Source organism: Chenopodium quinoa, unplaced genomic scaffold (assembly GCF_001683475.1).
Source record: "Chenopodium quinoa cultivar QQ74 unplaced genomic scaffold, ASM168347v1, whole genome shotgun sequence".
NCBI classification, from domain to species: Eukaryota; Viridiplantae; Streptophyta; class Magnoliopsida; order Caryophyllales; family Amaranthaceae; genus Chenopodium; species Chenopodium quinoa.
In genome coordinates, this window is record NW_018743252.1 from 3,916,421 (window position 1) to 3,938,534 (window position 22,114).

The 22,114-nt window shown below is 33.6% G+C and overlaps 2 protein-coding genes across 2 annotated transcripts; both read left to right on the forward strand.

The window, feature by feature from the left end:
• Window positions 1–4,761: 4,761 nt before the first annotated feature.
• Window positions 4,762–12,213, forward strand: LOC110735040 (pectinesterase 31-like). Its single transcript, XM_021915159.1, has 6 exons — window positions 4,762–5,384; window positions 5,494–5,598; window positions 5,908–5,985; window positions 7,023–7,210; window positions 9,881–10,054; window positions 11,768–12,213. Exons 1-6 carry the CDS (start codon window positions 5,124–5,126, stop codon window positions 11,928–11,930), a joined length of 969 nt encoding a protein of 322 aa, XP_021770851.1. The 5' UTR covers window positions 4,762–5,123; the 3' UTR covers window positions 11,931–12,213.
• A 3,877-nt stretch (window positions 12,214–16,090) lies between these two features.
• On the forward strand, window positions 16,091–20,191 carry LOC110735041. The gene is made up of 5 exons (XM_021915161.1): window positions 16,091–16,647; window positions 16,733–16,819; window positions 18,714–18,863; window positions 18,988–19,185; window positions 19,779–20,191. Exons 1-5 carry the CDS (start codon window positions 16,423–16,425, stop codon window positions 19,878–19,880), a joined length of 762 nt encoding a protein of 253 aa, XP_021770853.1. The 5' UTR covers window positions 16,091–16,422; the 3' UTR covers window positions 19,881–20,191.
• The last annotated feature ends 1,923 nt before the right edge of the window (window positions 20,192–22,114 follow it).

A 22,114-nucleotide genomic window follows, 5' to 3' on the forward strand; every position in this document is an offset into this window, starting at 1 on the left:
GGTTTATATCACCTAGATCTAGGCCAACGACATTATTAATATCGTTTTAGATTACTTATTTATTTTAATTACAAGATATATCATTTGTATCTTTTCATTCCAGTAATAAAGTCCACCCAAATTATCTTCATTGTTCCTTGATATTCATGATCATCCAATAAGATAACATAAGATTGGAGATAAATAACATTAAAATTAGAGTAATATCAACAAGCAATTAAAAAAAGTCACCATTTTCATTGATTAAAATTCACAATACATATACCAATACATAATGAAACTACTATCACTACTACCCAGATTAGATTTCAGATTTATCAACTGAAACATCATCAAGTTTAGGGTTGCAAAAAATGATACATGATAAGATGAAGGGAGGAGTGAGAATGTGAGTGATTTGGGAGCAGAATCTTGAAGCAGCAGCCCAGCACCCAAGAGCAGAGGAAATAGCAGCAACAAGCAGGAACCAGCACACGCAATAACAGATCAGCAACTTATCCGAAGCAAGGAATAATATAAGCAGAAGGGACTCAGCATGAACTTATTTTTGTTTTTCAAAATTGCTCTCAGATTTACGTTTATCGTATCATCACTGAGCAATGGCTGTTTTAACTTAAAACTTGAAAAATGCTGCCAGCAAGTACATATACATTGAAGTCTCAACATAAATGACAAGGGCAACGATGATTCAAGAAAAATTAAAACAACAAGCATAAGAAACAGCAGCAACAAAACTTATCATAAATTCATAACACAAAAGGCAGCAACACAACACCTCAAGCTGGCAGGAGGCAGGAACCAGCTCATGCAGGCAACAATATAGGCAATAACAACTCAGCAGAGATAACAACCAAAAGGCAAAAGCACTACCAGCAGGCAGCAGCTCATAACAAGTTCAAGCAACTTCAAAATTATAGCTTTTGTTTTTTAAAATTGCTCTCAGATTTACATCACCGAGCAATGGTTATTTTAACAAAAACTTAAGAAATGCTGCACCTTAGGATTCAAATATGCATGAAGTTCCCTAAGATATTCATGCTCCACAATATTTAAAGGATATGCATGGCAGATTATAGCTTTAGCAAACTTTTGTAAATAAGTTTTTTGATCAAATTGTGATTCGTTACCGGACTGGAGACCATGCTTTTCTAAACATGCATTAATATGAGCTCTACAAGTTGAAGTACCCGCTTTACCAGGTGCTTTATATTCTTTGCCACACAAATTACAACGAGCATAATCTACATTTTCATTACCTATCGTCTTTACAAAAAAAGTGTAATGCTTCCATATACCTGCGGTTCTTTGACGTTTATTAACAGAAGGATTGATAGTGGCAGTATTACTAGCATCATCAACCGAGACAGAGGCAGCTTGAGAGCTAACAGTATCAAAATTTGATTGCCTCTCATAGTCAAATTCATCATACTCGCGAGACATGACTGAAACAAAAAAAAAAAAACAGCATTTATAACTTATAAGTACCAAATTAAGTGACAGATTCTACTAATAGTGAGCAATTAAGCATGCATTGTCTCATGTGACTGACACTGAAGTCACGACAGTGAATCCTATTCACTCAATACCAAAATTCAACTAAATAGATAGTTCATATTTCAGAATTTTATTTGCACTAGTCAATGTTTCAAAATTCAGAATTATACAACAAACGTGATTACAACATATATCCTAACAGAATATAGAAAGTTATATACGATACAGTCACATATGTGTACATTTTAAGTACTAACTTTAAGCCAATCATATACAATGCTTGTATTCCAACAATATGGGTTAAAAATATAAAGCTAAAATCCCAATAAATAAACAATGCATGTATTCCAACAATAATAATCACATAATCTGAACAACCCATCATCATTACTTTTAAATCGAGCATAATAAACAACAAAACAGCACAAATCTACCATTTTCCCGTAAAAAACAAAAATACAATCAACAACAGATTTTACTCATTTTAGGCATATTTCGACTATATTCAAGCAAGAACAACAACAATAATCAAATACAAAAACAGAAAAATTGTATTAAAAAAAAAAACAAAAAGGAAAAAGTAATTACCTTTGACGGCTTGAAGGAGATTTGAAGATGGAGAACTACCTGAACTGGAGATCAAAAGAAAAAATCAAGAATGTAGATTATCAGAACTTGAAATAAAAAAAATAAAAAAACCGAAACGAAAACGAAAAAAATCGAATAAATTAACAAAAAAATTACCTTAGGGTTTGACAGCTTGAAGGAGAGGAAGATTTGAAATCAGAAATCAGAAATCAGAACTTAGATCCAAAACAAAAATGAAACGAAAACAAAAACCCTAAATAAACAAACCGAAACAAAAACGAAAAAAATCAAAACGAAAACAACAAAAATTAACAAAAAAACGAGAATGTAAAGCGAGAAATCAGAAATGTAGATCCAAAATACAAATGAAACGAAAACAAAAACCCTAAATAAACAAACCGGAACAAAAACGAAAAAAATCAAAACGAAAACAACAAAAATTAACAAAAAAACGAGAATGTAAAGCTAGAAATCAGAAATGTAGATCCAAAACACAAATGAAACGAAATTGAGCTTGAGATTCTTGAGAATTTCAGAACGAAAGAGTGAGAAACTGAGAAGTTAGAGAGAGAAACTATGACAGATTGTGAGATTGAGAGAGAAACGGCTGAATGAGTGAATGAGAATGGCTGAGAGAGTGAGAGTGGGTTTTTTTTCTAGGTTTAGGTTTTACTTCAGTTGATCTAACCGTCCATATTCAATCTCAACATCTAAGTTAGATCTAACCGTTCATTTTTTTTTTGTAGATTCTAGAATATTCATCTAGATCTAACGGTCTAGATTTTCTTTGTGCTTTTCTAGGTCTTTTTGACCGTTTTTTTTAATTAATTATTATTATTATTATTATGTTAGTATAATTATTTGTTAATATTATTATTATTACTAGTTTACTACTACTATTATTATAATATTATTATAATTATTATTATTATTATTATTACTATTATTATTATTATTATTATTAGTTTATTACTTATAAGTTATAAATTGTAAGAAACGCAAATGTTTCAAAATTGAAATTGATTCAATACGACATAGTTAATGACTTAATGAGTTAATGGCTTAATGCTCATCAATATGACAATATCTGACATCTGTGAGTCTGTGATTGTATATCAGTATATATAATAAACTATAAAACTAATAATAACTTAATAAGTAATAATACTAATAACTAATAAAGTAATGAAAATCTAACCATTGTTTTTCATGGGCATTCAATCTAACCGTTGTATATTTGACTATTCGTACATTAGTATTGCATAATGCTTTCATCACCACTTTAATTAGTGATTTCGTGATTTCGTCCATTTAACTTATTAAGTTGTTTGAGTTAGTAATCTAAATAAAGTAACAAACTAAATAACGAATCCATTTAATCTCGTGTAAGTTATAATTTATAAGAAATGCAATGTTTGGAAATGGAAATTGATTCAATACGATATTGTTAATGTATATGTAATTATATTATTATGTATATGATGTATATCATATCGTACGAATGTACGGTTGGTATCATTATCATACTATCATAAGTATCATTGCCTCATTGAATTATTGGTATGTACTATAATCGATAAACATATTTAGTTATTTACATATCTGATCATTAAAACTTAAAAGTTTAAAACACTTGTTGATCAATCTAATTGAATACTTGTACATTCTTAATTATCGATTTATCGTATTATAAGTATCAACTCATTAAATCATGGTCATGATTTCGTGATTTCGTCCATTTAACTTATTAAGTTGTTTGAGTTAGTAATCTAAATAAAGTAACAAACTAAATAACGAATCCATTTAATCTCGTGTAAGTTATAATTTATAAGAAATGCAATGTTTGGAAATGGAAATTGATTCAATACGATATTGTTAATGTATATGTAATTATAGATTAATTATTATGTATATCATATCGTACGAATGTATGGTTGGTATCATTATCATACTATCATAAGTATCATTGCCTCATTGAATTATTGGTATGTACTACAAATCTACAATCGATAAACATATTTACATATCTGATTATTAAAACTTAAAAGTTTAAAACACTTATTGATCAATCTAATTGAATATTTGTACATTCTTAATTATCGATTTATCGTATTATAAGTATCAACTCATTAAATCATGGCCATGACGCGATCTTTAAAACAATCATGAATTCAATTCATGACCCAAACCGCTTATAAACCGAACCGACATGATCCAAACCGTTCATAAACCGAACCAATTGAACTGTGTAAACCCTCTACTAAACCGGCCCATTTCAAACTGAACCGACATGATTCGCACCGTTTATAAACCGAACCGATATTGACCCGGGTAAATCCGCCCCTAAACCGACCCATTTCAAACCAAACCGGCTTGATCCAAACCGTTTGTAAACCGAACTGACATTGACCCGGGTAAACCCGCCCCTTAAACCGACCCGTATCAAACCGAACCGACATAATCCGAATCGTTTATAAACCGACCCGCTTATGACCCAAACCGAATTTAAACCGCAAAGAAATAAACCGAAACCAAACCGAGCCGTGACTAACCCAAACCGAACCAAACCGACCCGCCAGCTAAACTAAACCGTTTCAATCCGAACCGCTCCAAACCGAAACCGACTCAAACCGAGGTCAAACCGAACTGACAGACCGAAGTCCCACCCCTAAAAGTTACCCTTTAAAGAGTTAAAGTTACGATAAAAATAGTTAAACGTCTTGCAATAAAATTAACGTACATTTGCCTTACTCCAATTAATTAAACTTTTATCCAGCAGTTAAAAACATAATAAAAAAAATTAGTAAAAAAAAAAATAAAAAATCCTAGATTCCACAAACACCCGACAAAATAGCTAAAATTCGATCATCTCCATCTTTCCCAATTCCATTCCATTTCCCTGCGTTTACTCTCCGCACCTCTATTCCATTCCATTTCATTCCCACCATTTTCGGGATTCGATTCTCTCTCCTCCATTTTATACAAACCATTTTTTCCCGAAAAAAAAAAAAAAAAAAAAAACAGGTGAAGGAGGAGAGGGAATGGCGGCTTCAGGCGCCGCATCCGCGGTGGTGATAACAGTGGCGCAAAATGGTAGTGGAGATTATAGCACGGTGCAACAGGCTGTTGATGCTGTCCCATTTGGTAACACGCGTCGCACCATCATTCGTCTGTCACCTGGGGTTTACAGACAGCCTGTTTATGTACCCAAGACTAAGAATTTCATCACTTTCGCGGGGTTGTCTCCTGAACAAACTGTTCTTTCTTGGAATAATACTGCTACTAAAATTGAACATCACCAGGTTTATTTAATTTTATTTTAATTGGGACTTTTTTTTATTATTATTTTTTTATTTTTAAATTTTTGTGGGTTTTATTTATTGGGAATTGTTTTGATTAATTTATGAGCAGGCATCAAGGTTGATTGGAACAGGAACATTTGGATGTGGGAGTGTGATTGTTGAAGGGGAGGATTTTATAGCTGAGAATATTACATTTGAGAATTCTGCACCTCAGGTAACAATTTACTGTCTATTTTTTTAATATGTTGTTTGAACTTGAATACTGAGTTTTGTTGAATCAAGCATATGTGATTGAGGGTCAGGTTTCGATACTCATTTCGAGTTGTCGGTTTTTTGGGAATAATTCTAGTGGTAGAGTGTGTTTATATTTTGTCAAAGTTGAGCTTGTTGAGTTGTACATGTATGGTTATAAAATGTGAAATTGGAAGAAAAAGAGGTATGACTATATTTGAGGTAAAGGGACATGAAATTTATTCGAGGTGAAGTACTTCATATTATATTTTTTTTGGATTGTTTGTTGTAGGGATCAGGACAAGCGGTGGCGCTTAGGGTGACTGCGGATCGTTGTGCATTTTACAATTGCAGGTTCTTAGGGTGGCAGGTACAGATTACTCTCTATTGTTACTTTGTTAGAACTGATCTATTGTACTTGTAACAATCACTGGTTGATCAAGGTGTAATGTCCATCTCAGAATTTGAAGCTGCAATGATGGTATTAACAGTTCTGTGTTTTTTAGCACTGTATTAGAATGCAGTCTAACTATTAAGTGTGATAGCGATTAAAAGAAGTGTTGCTCTGCCTAAGCTAGCATGTGCTAGAATGATGTCCTAGTGTAAAAAAACAATCAATTTGATAGCCACAATTAGAATATGTCGCTTATCAAATGTGTGCATTTTGGTTGCTGCACTGTAGGAATTATATCAGGAAATCATGCAATTCTACCTCTACTATGTTGATGCTTTTGTAATCAAGGGTCTGACAGAGAGTAAATACTCATTATATAGGGTTGCAAGACTGAGACTTTTATATTTGATTGCTTGAATAATCATATTTGATAAAAAATTAAAAAAAAATTATGCTTTGTGTGAAGTCTAGCCAACTGGTAGTTTCTGGTCAAGGATACTAAAGATTGTTTCCCTTTTATCTAGTGGAGTTTTGTGAGAGGCACCAGGTCTGTGCCTTGCAATGGATGCTAGGGTATGCTTCCTAACTGATGTAGGGTTAGGGTCACATGGGGTATAGCTGATGAAGTTAATAAATACTTCCTTGGTTCATTAATAATTGCAACTTTTGAAGTTTTACGTTTGTCAACTCAATATATTTGATAATTTGAAGAATTTATGTTGAGACCAACCAAGTTATTTTGTTAATTCTTAGTATAATTTGTGGTCAAAGCTAAGTATATGGCTATTTGACTAGTGCAAAGTCCAATTTTTGTGATGATGAAAGAAGGGAACATATTTTTCTATGGTTAATCCTGTGTACTTAAGCTCTTAAGGATGTTCAAGGTGGACTATGGATTGAAGATCATTCTAATTAGAATTTCTGCCTCTGAAATTAGTTTTTGTTATCCTTATTTTTGGTTACTTGAGAATACCCAAGAAGAATTTATTGCCCCTTTTGTGCTTTGTTATCAGGATACTTTGTATTTGCATCATGGGAAGCAGTATTTAAGAGACTGCTATGTTGAAGGAAGTGTAGACTTTATCTTTGGGAATAGTACTGCTTTATTGGAGCATTGCCATATTCACTGCAAGTCAGAGGGTTTTATAACTGCACAAAGCAGGAAGTCATCGCTAGAGACCACTGGTTATGTTTTTCTAAGGTAACCGAGAAGCTTCTTTTAAGTTCATCTGCTATTTAAAAATCCGTGTTACACATTGAGATATAAAATGAATATTAATTAAAAAAATTTGTCCTGGGTGGAGGTGCATATACCTTCATTTTGTGGCTAGAGATGATTTATTTTGGCATCTATTTCTTTCAGTTTTTTGTATCTCCTTGAAACCCAATTTTGAGCCGTTGATTAGTCATTAGTAGACCAAGTTATTGGGAGGGTCGGGTTAGGGTCGATTGCGAGTCGGGTCGAAGAGGGTCATAATTTATAGGGCCAATAGCGGGTCGTGGGTCAATAATGGGCGGGCAACAAACTATCGATTAAATTAAATATTGGACAAAGCCATTATTGAGTATATATGAATACGAGATTTTGATAAACAATGTACCAAAAAAAACTGATATTTTACAAAAAAAACCCTGGCCTCCTCTTCTCTCTCCTAAACTCTAGCCTCCATTGTTAATTTCAAAGGGGCTTTCATCAGATTTCACCCGTGGAAAGCCCGTTGGAAGCCCCAATTTTTGTTTCTTTTAAGTTTTTTTTGTTTCTTAGGTTATAATAATGTCCCCCTCAAAAGAAAGGGTTTATCTCCTTCGAAAAACATCGATCTCTTTCGAAAGACAAGGTGTTATTTGCGTTTATTGGTCTCCATTTGTACGAGACTACGATTGATTATTGCTCGAACTCGGGTTACAAAAACAGCAAAAGAATTTTCTTTTTCACAAAATTATTAAGCGGCAACGGATTTACTCAAAAATTTGTATGAGACAACGAATCGATAATGTACCGAATTGTTATATTTATGTATTTAGGTTCCTAGGCCTTCGCCGATTATTCTTGTTTGATTTTATTAGATCTGTTTTCATTATCGTTAATTATCAATTGTAGATGTCGTATGACTTTAATTAATGAAATATAGTACTATCATTTAAGACTTCTTAAAAAAAAAAAAGCATATATGAATACGAAAATATTTTCTCTATGTAATATTTTTTACATTACCTATTTTCTTTATCAATTAAATTAGACAACTATTTTGGCCCATATTAACCCTACCTAATAAGGGCCTGTCCATTAAAGGCCTTGTCCATTAAGAGCCCTTTAAGGTTGGCCTTGATCCTATTATCATTGGGCTACCCTACCCAATAACCAGGTCTAGTTGTCAGTATTCAAAGTATAATTTATTTTATGGACTTTTGTATGTCTTGTTTAGAATTTGAATTATAGTGCAAGGACCCATTTACTTGTCGCTGGGTGATGTAGGATTTACTTTTTTTGCTGATACATGTTTGCCTTTTGCTTTTAATGGCAACTATTTCTCTCCCTTGTTCTTTGCTATTTTTTTTTCTCTTGCCAAAATTTATTTGAACATATATAAGAATATGAAAAATTGTACTCCATGAGCTCCATGATTTCGGTCCAAAATGAAGTGTAAAGGATTTCTATATGTGCATGAGTTTCCAAGATCTTGGTAAAATGAAGGGTCTGAGTAACATACTAGATGAAACGTTGCTACTGGCTAGTCAATTTGAATATGAATGCAATTAACTTAAAAGTCCTTTATTTGGGTACATAACCTTCGGAGACACACTAAAAAATGAAGGTTATATAACTGATTATGACCTGGAATAGGTCTATCTTAGTCTTTACAATGTAATACAATCTAAATAAGCACATAGGCTCTGATTAATTTATAACAGATGTTATAATGCATTGACCCTAGATTTATTGTGTTAATTGTTGCCTTTCTTTATGTATCAGATTTCTCAAATTTGTGATGCTGAAATAATCACTTAAGTTTAGTTTCCACTGTAAGAGATTACATCTTTTTTTGTTTGTTTGTTTGGCTGTCATTGTGCAAAGTATATTAAAACCAAAAATGAATGATACATTACTGATTTAGCAACCTAAGCTCAATTAAACCCAACCCTAAATATGTATTAGAATAGCAGCAATACTTATTCCCTTTACCTTCTAGGAAAGGTTAAGCAACAGAATCTTCACTAGCCAGAGATAGCTATACAGCTTCTCACTCGGTAACTGATACCTACAAATAGCATTTATAGTTCAGGTGGATAATAAACTAATAGAGAAGAAGCTGCCTCTGAACTTCAGTAGTTTTACAAGAAATTTTAAAGATTTATCTCTGTGAACCTCCTAAGTCCTCTGCTGGGTAGTGAATCTCTTTTCAACTCTTTGCAATCATGTGCCAGAAACACATTCCATAAATAGGGTCCCTTATCCTGTATTGTATACATCGTACATCATTTCTTTTTAGGCAATGTTTCTCTCATTTATTGGAGAAATAGTTTCATAAACATTAGACAATTTAACTTCCAACATATATCCATTAATCCATGAACTGAGCCCACATTTCAGTTTCCAGTTTCCCCAATTCAGACAAAATTGTTAGAGTCCAGTAGTTAAAAGTAGAAATGAAATTTAATTACAACATATTTGGAATGGTCTACACCCTGAACAACATATTGGAGCTGAGGCTTGAAATTTCAATCCAGTTGCTTCAGTTCCCTGCATAAAATAGTTTATCAAGGATGGTTCTAATTCTTGCAGCATACTGGTTTGTCTCTTATAAGTTTTGCACCATCTGTAGTCCTGTATATATTTCTAAAAGCGACAGTTTGCAACTTTCTTTTTCAGATGTGTGATCACCGGCAATGGGAAGGCATCATATGCATATCTTGGGCGGCCATGGGGACCTTTTGGAAGGGTGGTTTATGCATACACTTACATGGACCAGTGTGTTAGGCATGAGGGTTGGCATAATTGGGGAAAGTGTGAGAATGAAAGAAGTGCTTGCTTTTATGAGTACAGGTATGTCTACTCGCTACATTTAGAGCCTCTGTTTTGTATTGATGATAATCTCATGATGCACGTATGTATGGACATGTAGTGAAGTTCATGTGCTAGCCGAGATTGTCAACTGAATATAGTTTGTTCAGCTACTTAATTCCACTTTTCATCTGACAAGTATGGCTGGGAACTCATTAATTGTATTTCTAATACAGTTTACAAGCTCTGATTATGAATCAAAATTTTGGTTCTGCTACCATAAAATCCCAAGGTTTTTACATAAATTTAGCATTAACAAGATGTCATTTCGGCACCATAAAACTCCCTGTCTGTAAAAGGCCACTCAATTAGTTGGGGGATTATTTATAAGAACTCAATACCTCACTATTTTAACTTATAATCTTGGTGGATATCATTAAGATTTTTTTTTTTTTTTTTTTTTTTTTTTTTTTGAAGAATATCATTAAGTTTAATATGGTACAAAGTTTAATTTGCTAAATCAAGAAAGTAGACTGTTTAATTTGGTACAATTTACTATAGAAATGTGGCCTATTATTTAGGGATAGTGGAAGTAAGTCTTTAATATTTTTTGCTTACTTGTTTATTTAAAAATAAAAAAAAAAATCCTTGAAGCTGTAGCATAGAAGAGGAAACAGTTCCTGGTCAAGATTGTGAATTTGCTTGGATTTTACAATTTGCAGAGTTTGCACCTTCTAGTTTTGGTGGTGTAATTTATACCAAAATACAACTGTCCAAGACAGAAACTTCTTTATTAGTATTTAGTACTCTCAAAAAGAACAACTATTTGGGTGGTGATGTGAATTTTAGTCCTAAAACTAGAACACACAAGGATATGAATCAAGCTTAATTCTATATAGGAAAGTCCACCAAGAATTAAACAAGAAACTAGATTAATTAACTTAGAATCCACCTAATTAATCAACCTAAACAAATGTTTTAACTAAAACAAGCAAAACAGCAATTGAAATCCATCAATTAGAACTGAAGTGTTTAAACTCAACAATGCAGTAATAATCTGATTAAATTCGTGTGCTTACAAACATATTTTATAGGCTAGACTCTCCTAGGAAGACTAGGACAATTCCCTAGTTTAATCCTAAGCAAACTAGACTTCTAAACCAACTTGGAGAACAAGGAAACAAATCCTTGAACCGCAAGCTTAGTACACAAGGTTTACATAACTAATCAATTAAGATATAATTTGATTAGTTATCTAATCCAACTAGAACTCTAACTAGCCCTAGGATAAGATTTGCTTAGTTTCCTAAAACAAACCAAATCCTATCTTAATCAAGCTTGCTCACCAAGCTCTTAATTACACGCCTAAACACACGCCTAATTAAGCTAATTAAAGAAACAAATTTAACTAACTCCTAACTTGAAGAAACTAATTAAAAGCTTAAAGATCCTAATGCTTGAACCAAGAAAAACCCTTTCAAGTGAAAGGTAAAAACTTGTAAGCAAAATCTAAGTAAAGAAAATTAAAGAAAGTAGTTTAGACTCCAAGAAACGCCACCAAGCAAACCGTAGTTTTGCTTTGATATCCAAGAAAGTGTCCATGCAATGCTCGGCTTGAATCAGGTGGAAATTTTGGTTGGCTATGCATCACCAAACAGTAACTAGAGACTAGGAAACCTTTTGTTTGAAATTTGATGCTCTCTCTGATAAATGTTGATACTAACCAACAATTTGACATGTTTGTGCATGACAAAGGTGTTTCGGACCGGGATGTTGTCAATCAAAGCGGATTGGGTGGGCAAGAGAATTGATGGACGATGAAGCAATGCAATTTCTTGTCCATACTTACGTGGATCCTGATCCACAAAGGTCGTGGTTAGCCCAGAGAATGGGCATAAGAATACCTTACTCTGCTTAAAGGCTCCTTATTCGAAGTCTATCTATAAAGCTATATCATTGAAGGTGTTTGTGTTATCAGATGAATGTATTTGGAGGCCCTTGTAAATGAATATACTGGGATTACTGGGTGGGGAATTTTCAGGAAATAGCTTCTGTAAAAGCAGCTGTAGAAGTTGCCCTGTAATATAATGATGATCTGCAGTAGTAGTCATCTGGAATGCAAATAATGTGAACTGAAGTTTTACCCTTATGAAAAATAGCAAATACAAGTATATAAATTAAAACAAAAGTTAATCCCTCTATTTTTTCAAGTTTTTTTTTTTTTTTTTTTTTTGACAACAGCAGAAAAATGAAAATACATGAGAGCAGGAAACCTAAAAACATCAAAAACAGTAGGAAAAGAGAAATTATTAAAAGAAACCCGACACTGGTTTGCTATGTGGTGGGAACGACTGACTTCCATCCTATCAACTAGAAGTGTTTTATTTTGACAGGCAAATACCCAAAGCAAACTTTGACAAATAAATAATCTATCTTACAATTTCTCAGTTTTCCAAGTCTTACTCACTTTTTGCTTTCATCTGCTTTTTATTTTTTATCATCCACAACCTTGTTTTGTGGGGTCCAAATTTATTTAATAAATTTCTTAAATCTCTATCTCTTCTTTAACACAAAAATACTCGCATGTTTGGTCTTCATTTTTACTTTTTTCTTGGTTTGCGTAGTTACAGACTTATAGTAACTAAGTAACACTTAACAAAATAGAGGTAGTATTAATTATGAGTATAAAAGTTTGATATTCGAAAACTATTTATTGCAATGACTATAGCATGTATTACATGACTATGTTTATTCTTATGTACGAATATAAAACACCCTACAATAACATTTTTTGTAAAAATTAATAAAAATAAAACACTAACATTGGTAAAAAAATAAAATAAAAAAATGAGTATGTGATTATCTGAATAATGCTAAAGTCAAGTCAAATTTATATTTTACTAACTTCATAACAGTATGTTGCTTCACACTTAAAAATTTAAATTTTATCTATATATTTTCATATTACTAAAATGTACCATGTGCTAATACACGGGATATATTATTTGTGAAAGAAAATAATATAAAGTACAGTATTCCGTACTTTGTATTAAATAATGGAATCCCTTGAATTCTCATAAAATACGATTTTATTGGTATAAATATGTTTTAATGCATCGCTTTTATGTATTAGGATTTTGGAGGATTGTGGTGAAGTACTGAAGTTTTGTCAAAATGACTCTAGAACATTAAGATATTACTCCATATCTTGAATTTTTTTTGTTGTTGTAGTCAAGGGCAAGTTTAGTTCTCCTTATATTTACTAATCAGATCTTATATAAAACTTATTTTTTCTAATTTGATTTGATCTGAATATAATACGTTTTTTTTTATTTGATTAGATGGTCTTATTTATTAAACTTTGAGCTTATATGTACGCTAATTCATACACAAAAAATTAGATCGGTAAAATATATATTTAATTAATACTCCCTCTGTTTCGTAATAATCGCAACACTAGGAAGGACACAAAGTTTTAGGAAAATTATAGGGTGAGATCAAATGCGAAATTTTATAATATAAAGTGTAGCTAGTGTTGATATATTTAATTACAAATAGGAGAGACAAATAATAAAAAGATAGTGTTAGTGGGGTTGGTTGGAAAGAGAAAATAAAATATTACTGGGTCCTTATCAAATAAGAAAGTGTTGCACTTATTATGAAACAGATGAATAAGAAAAGTGCTACGGTTATTACGAAACGGAGGGAATATGTGATTTTCATAATTTTTTTCAATAATGAAATTAAAGGTATTTAGCGATAAAAAAAAAAAAAAAAAAAAAAAAAAAAAAAAAAAAAAAAAACTCATATAATACGATAAAGGATGTTAGAACTTATTTTTTCTAATTGGAAGTGAAATAAATAAGAAAAATTTAATAAAAATAATCCAACTTTTACTCCATTCTCTCAAAATAATTTTATCTTTGGATTATTTAGGAATAATCCCACCTTACCCATTCAATCAGTTGCCAATCCACGTGTCAGCTCCATATTGGTTAAATTTTTAATTTTAATCTTTTAATTCTATTAAAAAAAAAACTCCTTTCTTCTTTCTCCTCCTTGTTCCTATATCTCCTGTCACCTTTCGTGGCCACCATTAACCCCATCCACCACTGCCACTTCCATGGTCACTATTAACATCCACCATGCCGTACTTCCTCCGCCCAGATAAGGAAAAAAAAAACTACTCCCACCATTATCAACCAACATTACCCACCCACAACCACAACCACGGTCATGACTATGACCAACCCCCACCCAACAATCAAGCCACCAACATATCACCCACACCACCTCACCAAATCCTGCACCGACCATTACCATGAGCACAGAGCACACACCACCACTACTAGCGGCACTTCCTTGCACCACCGACCCACAACCACTTTTCCTAGCATCACCAACCAACATAATTCACTAACATCAACTTCCCAACACCAACAATAATGAAACTACTCCAGGAAGCAATCACCCACTTTGTTCAATCAATCAATAAAAAAAAATCAACAAATAGTTCTAAAACAAACCCAGATTTCAATTTAGGATTTTTTCACTTTCGTATAAAAAAATTTAAAATTGTAGGGGTTTGGGTTTTACTAGTATTGCAATTGGTTGGGGTTTTGGGCTTTTGAGGTGGTTTTCAGCCAAATTGGGCGGTGATGGGGTGGGTAGCAGTACTGTGTGGTGGTCGGAGGAGAAGTTGGAGTGGTGGTTGGTTGTGATTGTGGGATCAAAGGAAGACGATGGGTTTGTTGTGTTTGAAGGTGGAAAGGCATTGAAGAGAGAGGAGGAGAGAGAGGGGAAGCCATTGTTCATGGTTGGGGCTGCATCCAGCCATTGATGTCAGTAAGGAGGTAGAAGGAAGAAAGAACAAGAGGAGAAAAAAAAAAAGGAAAAAAAAAATTTACCTGATCTCTAGGTAACCGGTCACGAAGGTTTGTTAGGAGAAAATGGGTAATAAAGGTTGGATTATTCAGGACTAATTTAAAGGTGAGATTATTTTGAGAGAATGCAATAAAGGTTGGATTATTCTTGTTAAATTTTTCAATAAATAAAAATAAGGTGAACTAAATATGACCCAAATATTTAGATGAAATATAAAAATCTTTCAATTAAAAATCTAACAATATTGCAAAACTAAAGTAACTAAAGCGAAAATATCAAAACTTGAGACATGCAAAGTTAGAAAATGCCACCTAATATAAAAATTCCTTATAAAATTAATTTAGATTGAATCCAATAATTAAATTCACGTCAATTTACCTAATCTACAATTCTACATGATGAATTGACTCACTATGTTGACAACTACTTCGCACAATAATCATCGCTAATCTAATATAGAGATTATCGGTTAAATTCCGATCAAGTCTAATTAGATCGAGTCATTTGGGGTCAGGCAATAACAATTTTTCCAGATCTACTCAACGGCTTAACCTTACTGAAACTAGGGGTGAGCAAAGATCCAGGGTATTCGGTATCGGACCCGGAACCGGTTAGGACCCGCCGGGTCCGGACCCAGAACTAGTTTCACCGGTTCCGGGACCGGGTCCAAAATTTCGGACCCGGTTCTAACCGGTTCCGGTTCCAAATCCTAAAATTTTGGACCCGGTACCCACTGGGTATCCGGTTGTATATGATATAGTATGTGGATTGTTTGTATTTTTAAGAAACTAAAGAGTTATGTACAGCCCATTTTAATTTCTAAGCCCAATTGCTTATAAAACTCTCAACCCACTATCAAACAAAATCCTAAAACTTCTAGATTTTTCTCTCGCTCTACTATACCGGTTATCCAACATATATTGTACAAAATATGTTTAAGAAAACAAAAATATGTTGAATGTAACTAATTAGTAAAATAAAAAAATAATATTAATATTTAATATAATTAAAATAGCTTAATGTATATAAAAATATAAGTATTAAACGCTAAAAGTAAAAATAAACCAAAAAAAATATTATGATTTGTATTATATTTCAACACTTATATATATAAGTGGGTACCCGGTGGAACCAATTCCAATTCCTAAATTTTTAGGACCCGGTTGTACCGGTTCCAAAATTTAGGATCCGGTCCCAACCAATTCCGGGTCCGGATCCTAAAATTTTGACCGGGTACCCGGTTTGCTAACCCCTAACTGAAAAATATAATGCATTCGGCTTCAAGCTGCTTCAAATTATGTTGAGTTATTTGGATTGGATTAGTTTTTAACATCTCTACATAATCAAATATAAACATCAATCCACGTGGCTCCCTGCTGCCATGTTGTCCAATCAACTTATAACGTATGATTACACTCATATTTCCACTTATCGTCCTTGAACAGAAAAAACTCATGATTTCTTTCTTCCTTCCTTTCCTAAAATAAAAACAAAAATAAAATAAAAAATTGCCAAGAATTTCAACAATGGCTGAAACTGCAGTAATCCCTAATCACAATTTTCCAGGTATAATTCACATTAATGCTCAATTAAGTGAAAAACAAGGAAGCAGGGCGTTTCTAGCGTGCCATGCAGTGAGCAAATTCAAGTCACAGCAGCCAATCAGATTCAAGTGCCAGGCTGTGAATCAACGCCCTTCAACTTACACTTCCCGGAATTCCACTGATATTCCCTTTTACGAAAATCCTGGGGTAATTTTTTTTATTTTATTTTTTAATTTATCACGAAATTAATACTAATTTTCTGGGTTTTTGGGTATTTTACTTATTTTTGCAGGCTACATTTGATCGGTATTTAGAGGATAAACCCAGAGTTTTTAGAGCAATTTTTCCGGATAAAAAAAGATGCCAACAAATTAATGAGGTATTAACTTTATGTTATCAATAATGCAACTATTTTGTGAAGATTTTCCACAATTTTGGGTGTTCGAGGTAAAATGAATAGTAGATAAGAGTAATTTCAAGTTTCATGGACGAAAGATGTTTCTCAAATGAAACTTGTAAATAAATAGACTAAAATGTGTACTACCGCTAACACTAGTGGTTTTATCCCAAAATTTGCGCTATTCATGTTAGAATCGCTAGTACCATCAGCGGTTTTAGGTAGCGGGTCTACCATGAATTATGCAAATTTTAGAATATCTATTTACAAGTTTGCCATTTCTTGCATTTATCAATAAGAGGAACTGGGGCTCGCTCCGTAGATGATGAGCCAATTATACAATATTGTCTACAATAATGTAATGTCCATGTAACTTGAGTAATTATTGCATGGTCTTAGATCATTAAATCGTAGTTTTCAGTTGAGACGATGGATGTCACGTCGATCCCTAAGAGCATCTACAATGGTTGCGTAAATGGACTTGCTTGCAATTCCTAAATAATTAGAGCTATATGCTAGCCATTGTGGAGCTACATAGGTTGTAGATAAGGCCAAACTACGTAACTCTATAAAGCTATGTAGTTTCCTCCGGTCCTCCACCCAATGCACATATATTGTGTTGGTTAATATTTGTTATGTATTTGTTTTTTATTTTTTTATGGTTTATTTATTACAAAAGTAAGTAGTTTGCCATTGTAGGGGTTGTAGCTTAAATCATGTAGCTTGGGGAATAATGATGTGGTAACCCAAAGCTACATGTACATGTAGCTAGCCATTGTGGATGCTCTAAGCAACCTAGGTGTGGTAATAAATGGAGTGTATGGGTTGCGTGGAAATTGGAATCGGTATATTCAATATTGTCGAGGAGATATTAGTTGGTTGAAATATTACTACGAGTATGTAATATTTAATTTGTGTTGGCAACAGTGAATATTGTCTTTGTATGTAGAGTTCATTTTGGGTTATGTGTGGAATTGAATTATTGTGTATTGACTTATGATGTTATCATATGTTCGACGGCCTTTGAAAATCTTGACCTTGGAGTCATTTGCATATCATAGATAAAGAAAATACTTCGTAATAGTGTTGTATGAATTGGAGGGATGTTCGAATCTTTTCAATTTCTGTTGTGAGTTGTGACATGCATATTGGATATTATACCCTTGTATCGCGATCGTAACAACCTTGGGTGTGAATTCTAATCATTGAAAAGACCACGACACATGATTGTGATCAATTGCATAATTGCTGTGTGTGCTTGTAATTGTGTAGTCTTGTGAGAAAATTATAGTCGTGATAAAAGAATAAAAGGTTTCTAATTCTCTGCTGCTACTATTTTATCTGTTAGCTTAAGCTTCTGTTCCCAGCGGCATGATGATTAGCTATCTTATTTAGACTTTTTTGTAGTTCCCAGCGAGCATGATGATTAGCTATCTTATGTAGACTTTTTTGTAGTTCCCAGCATATTGTTGATAGCATAAGGCTTAATTAATCAGTGCCAACCCTAGAACCTTTACATAATAAATCATTGAACATTTTCCAGATGGATGCCTCTTTTATAAACGCCTTTCTGGAAATTTTGAATGTCAGTCTCGATCTGCAGATATGTATGGGCCTTCATGGCTCCATTTTAAACTGATAGTCTTGTATGCCATGGTTAGAGAATAAGATTTACTCCATAGTTTAGTTGGTTCTGAGGTTGAATGGCATCCTTATTTTTCAACCAAATCAGCTTTTGACAATTCGTAGTATTAAGGTCTCACATTTTACAGGGGATGTAATTCAGGATTTTATATTTGTTTGTCGTCTAAACTACGATTGTCCAACTTTAGGTTTCCTTTCTTCTGACCTCATTGTTTTTCTTTGCTTTTTGTAGGGAGAATGGAGAGTACACATGCTACCCATACAGTTTTTCTTCTTTACTGTATCGCCTGTTGTAGACATGAGGTTAAGGTGTATAACAAATGGCAAAGATTATCCATCAGGGATTCCACCTGTCATCTCTAAAGTTCTTGAGCTTGACATTGTTCGTTATAAACACCTCATGAATAGAAGAACTTGATCCTTTATTATTTTTTTGTCTCTTTAGATCTGCTGATTTTGTTTGCTTTAAACTAAGGGAGTATCACTAGTTATTAACTCTTATGCAGGTGAGATGGGAGCTTCAAGGGCTAGATAATGTGGTGGAACCAGATCAGTTTAGTCTCAGTGTTAATGGAATTTTATATTCAGATAGACGAGGGGTAAGAAGCAGATTGAAGGGTCAGTTGGAGATGAAAATAAGTGTTATTCTCCCGCCAGTTCTCGCCATGGTCCCTGAAGATGTTCTCCGAGGTGTCTCAGAAGCGGTTAGTCTCCTAAACTTATTTTACCTTACTGAAAAATATAAGGTTTAATTGTTACAATGATTCAACTATGATGTTCAGACTCAAACATGATTGTTGGACATAAACTATAAAGGGACTCTGTGATATGCTTGTATGTGTCCGAGGTTAATAACTTACTATACAGACACAAAAATAAGAAGTTACTTCCTACGTACCAACTCAATGCTGAAACAACAAGGAATATCTGTCAAGATTACTTTAGCTGAAACGACTAGTTCAAGCATCATAGAATAACAGCTTTTCACAAACTTCCACCGGTTTTTTTTTGCTTGCAAGTAGCAAAATTTCTGTTTTTTCACGTTTGTCCATGCATAACTTTAATAGTTTCTATCTTTAATTTGCATTCGTAAAATTTATAAATATTATATTTTAATAATGTAGGCATTGAGGCGAATCTAACAATATCTCATATGACTGTTTTCTTTAACTATAAATCGTGAAATGTAATTGAAGTTGAGTATGTAAAATAGTGTACACTATTGAAATGTTGCAAGTAAAAAAAAAAAAAAAAAAAAGTACATATCAACTAAGAAAATTAAACCTGTTGTTTATAGGTGCTGAGGGGACTTGTTGAGAACATGAAAGACAAGGTCAACAGCAATTTGATAACTGATTACAGTAAATTCCGCAGAGAGCAACAATTGAACCGAGTCTAGCTTGTAGAACTGAGAAAAGATATCATTGTGTGAAGTGGACAATCTGGGAAATCACCAGCTATGCACATTGTAGATTAACCCCTCCCCCTGTTTTCTTTTGTCAATTTCGAGTTTTGTAAAGCAGAACAAGTTTCCAGTTTGTCTAAGAGTTGAAAATCAACTTCATTTAAGCACGCGCGAATGATATCTTGTATATTGGTAATCGTCCTCTCCAATAGTATCTCGTGTTTAAACATGTTCAAGGCTTCCTGTATTATAATTTCACTAATCATGCAACAATATGATGCCGACAATTTTGATGGCGCTGGTTACATATTTGTTCTATTCAGCAAATTTATAAGATTATTAAACGTTTATTATCATAGGAAACAATTTCATTAGTTATTAAAACTTGCTAAGAGCTTGTTTAACCAAGAGGGTGCATACCTCGAAGTTTTCTTGGAAATGCGGTCTATGGGGCATTTCAACTTTTTCAAGTCTTGTGGAAGACAGTATGAATCATGTTACAGAGAGATGAACCCTATGGAAGGTTTGCACCATGTTACATTCTACACACAACAGGTCTCACACAATGGGCTGTGCCACTCGCAGTTTCTTTCGCTAAGACTCTCAAGAGGTAGCGCGCCAGGTCTACTCAAAGGGCATACATGACTCATTATTGATCGTGTCATCCCAGCAGGCCAGCATGAGTACTCAGTTGTGGAAATCAGAAATTATTATCTCTTGAACCCTATAAATTCTTTCACTTGCACCCATACATGGATCAACAGCCAACTGCAAGAGGGTCACCTTTGAGAGCTAAAAATGGGTGCACAGCGATAGGGATAGGATCTAAATGTGGCCTGTAGAAATGAACCAGTTCACCATCTTGATCCTGACTATTCTTTACAACAACCATAGACAGGTTCGCGGTACCCTTAATTATTTTCTCTTCTTTGAGGCTTCTTGATCATTGTAACAAGGTAATCAAATTGGTCAATGAGTATCCGCCATGAACATACCCTCTTGTAGGCATATCTCATCACTTGATTTCGAGCTCATGACAAGCGACTCGTTATAGTCAGAGTGTAGTCCAGAACAATGAGGTCTATGAGGTGGTATTCCTTGACTGCTGAGGGGCCAACATATCACAACTACAGTTTAAGTTTTAGGCTTCAGCTAATCTTGTTTTATCCTCTGTAAACCCATCCCATTTATTATACTTAGTACATCTGAGATTACAGGAAATTAGCATATGAATTGCAAAAGAAATAAAACATCCAATTTTATTGATATAATTTGTATGTTATTTCATGAAAGGGTATAAAACATTCGCACAAGGAAAATTTGAGTTAAAGAGAGGAGAGTAGGAGGGTATAAATCTGGGCGTTTCAGCCTAGGGTTTCTGAAAATCCTAGGCGTTTTCCTGGGTTTCGATTTTTTTTTTATTGTTGTGGTTGTTTGAATTTTCTAAGCGATTCATCTCAACCACCCAGATCTTTCGTACAACCATACGGTTGTTCGAATGAACTAGGCGTTTGAGCCTAGGTTGTTCGAAAAAACAGGGCGTTTGAACCCGATTTCAGAAAAAAAAAAAAAACAAACCTTGTCTTCGGCGACCGCCTTCCCCTTGTCCTTCCTCGTCATATCTGCGGCTGTGTAGATCGAGAAACCGAAGATTAAAGGAGGCGGTGGTGGTGGTAGTAGTGGGTGGTAAAAGGAGGTGGTGGTGGTGGTTTAGAGAGAGAAGAGGTAGTGAGGGTGGGTAAATTATGTTTGAGGGGGGTAAATTTTTTTTTTTAAATACAAGGGTAAATTTGTAAAATATATTTTATTTGCGGGCGTTAGTTAGATATTTGAGGGCGACGTTTAGCTTTCCACTTTAATTTTCTAAATGATTTTCAAAAATAAAATAGATTTTCAAATAATATAATTATGTATTCTTTACAAAAAAAAATACATGTATATACAATTATACATATATAACTATTCATTTTAGCTTTTAAAAATAAAGGTAAAATTGACCAACCATCACATGCCACGTCAGCATGTTATGGTGTCCTTTTTTGAAAAATGAGACAGTAGAAACATCGAAGTTAAAGTACATGACCCACTAAATTATAATTATAACAACCTCTCACCTTTAATAAATCATGTGAACCTCACTTTTCTTAGGGTCCGTTTGGTTCGCACAGGGGAATCGGAATGGAATTCAGAAAGGGAATGAAGGAGAAAGGAAAGGAATTCCTTTAATT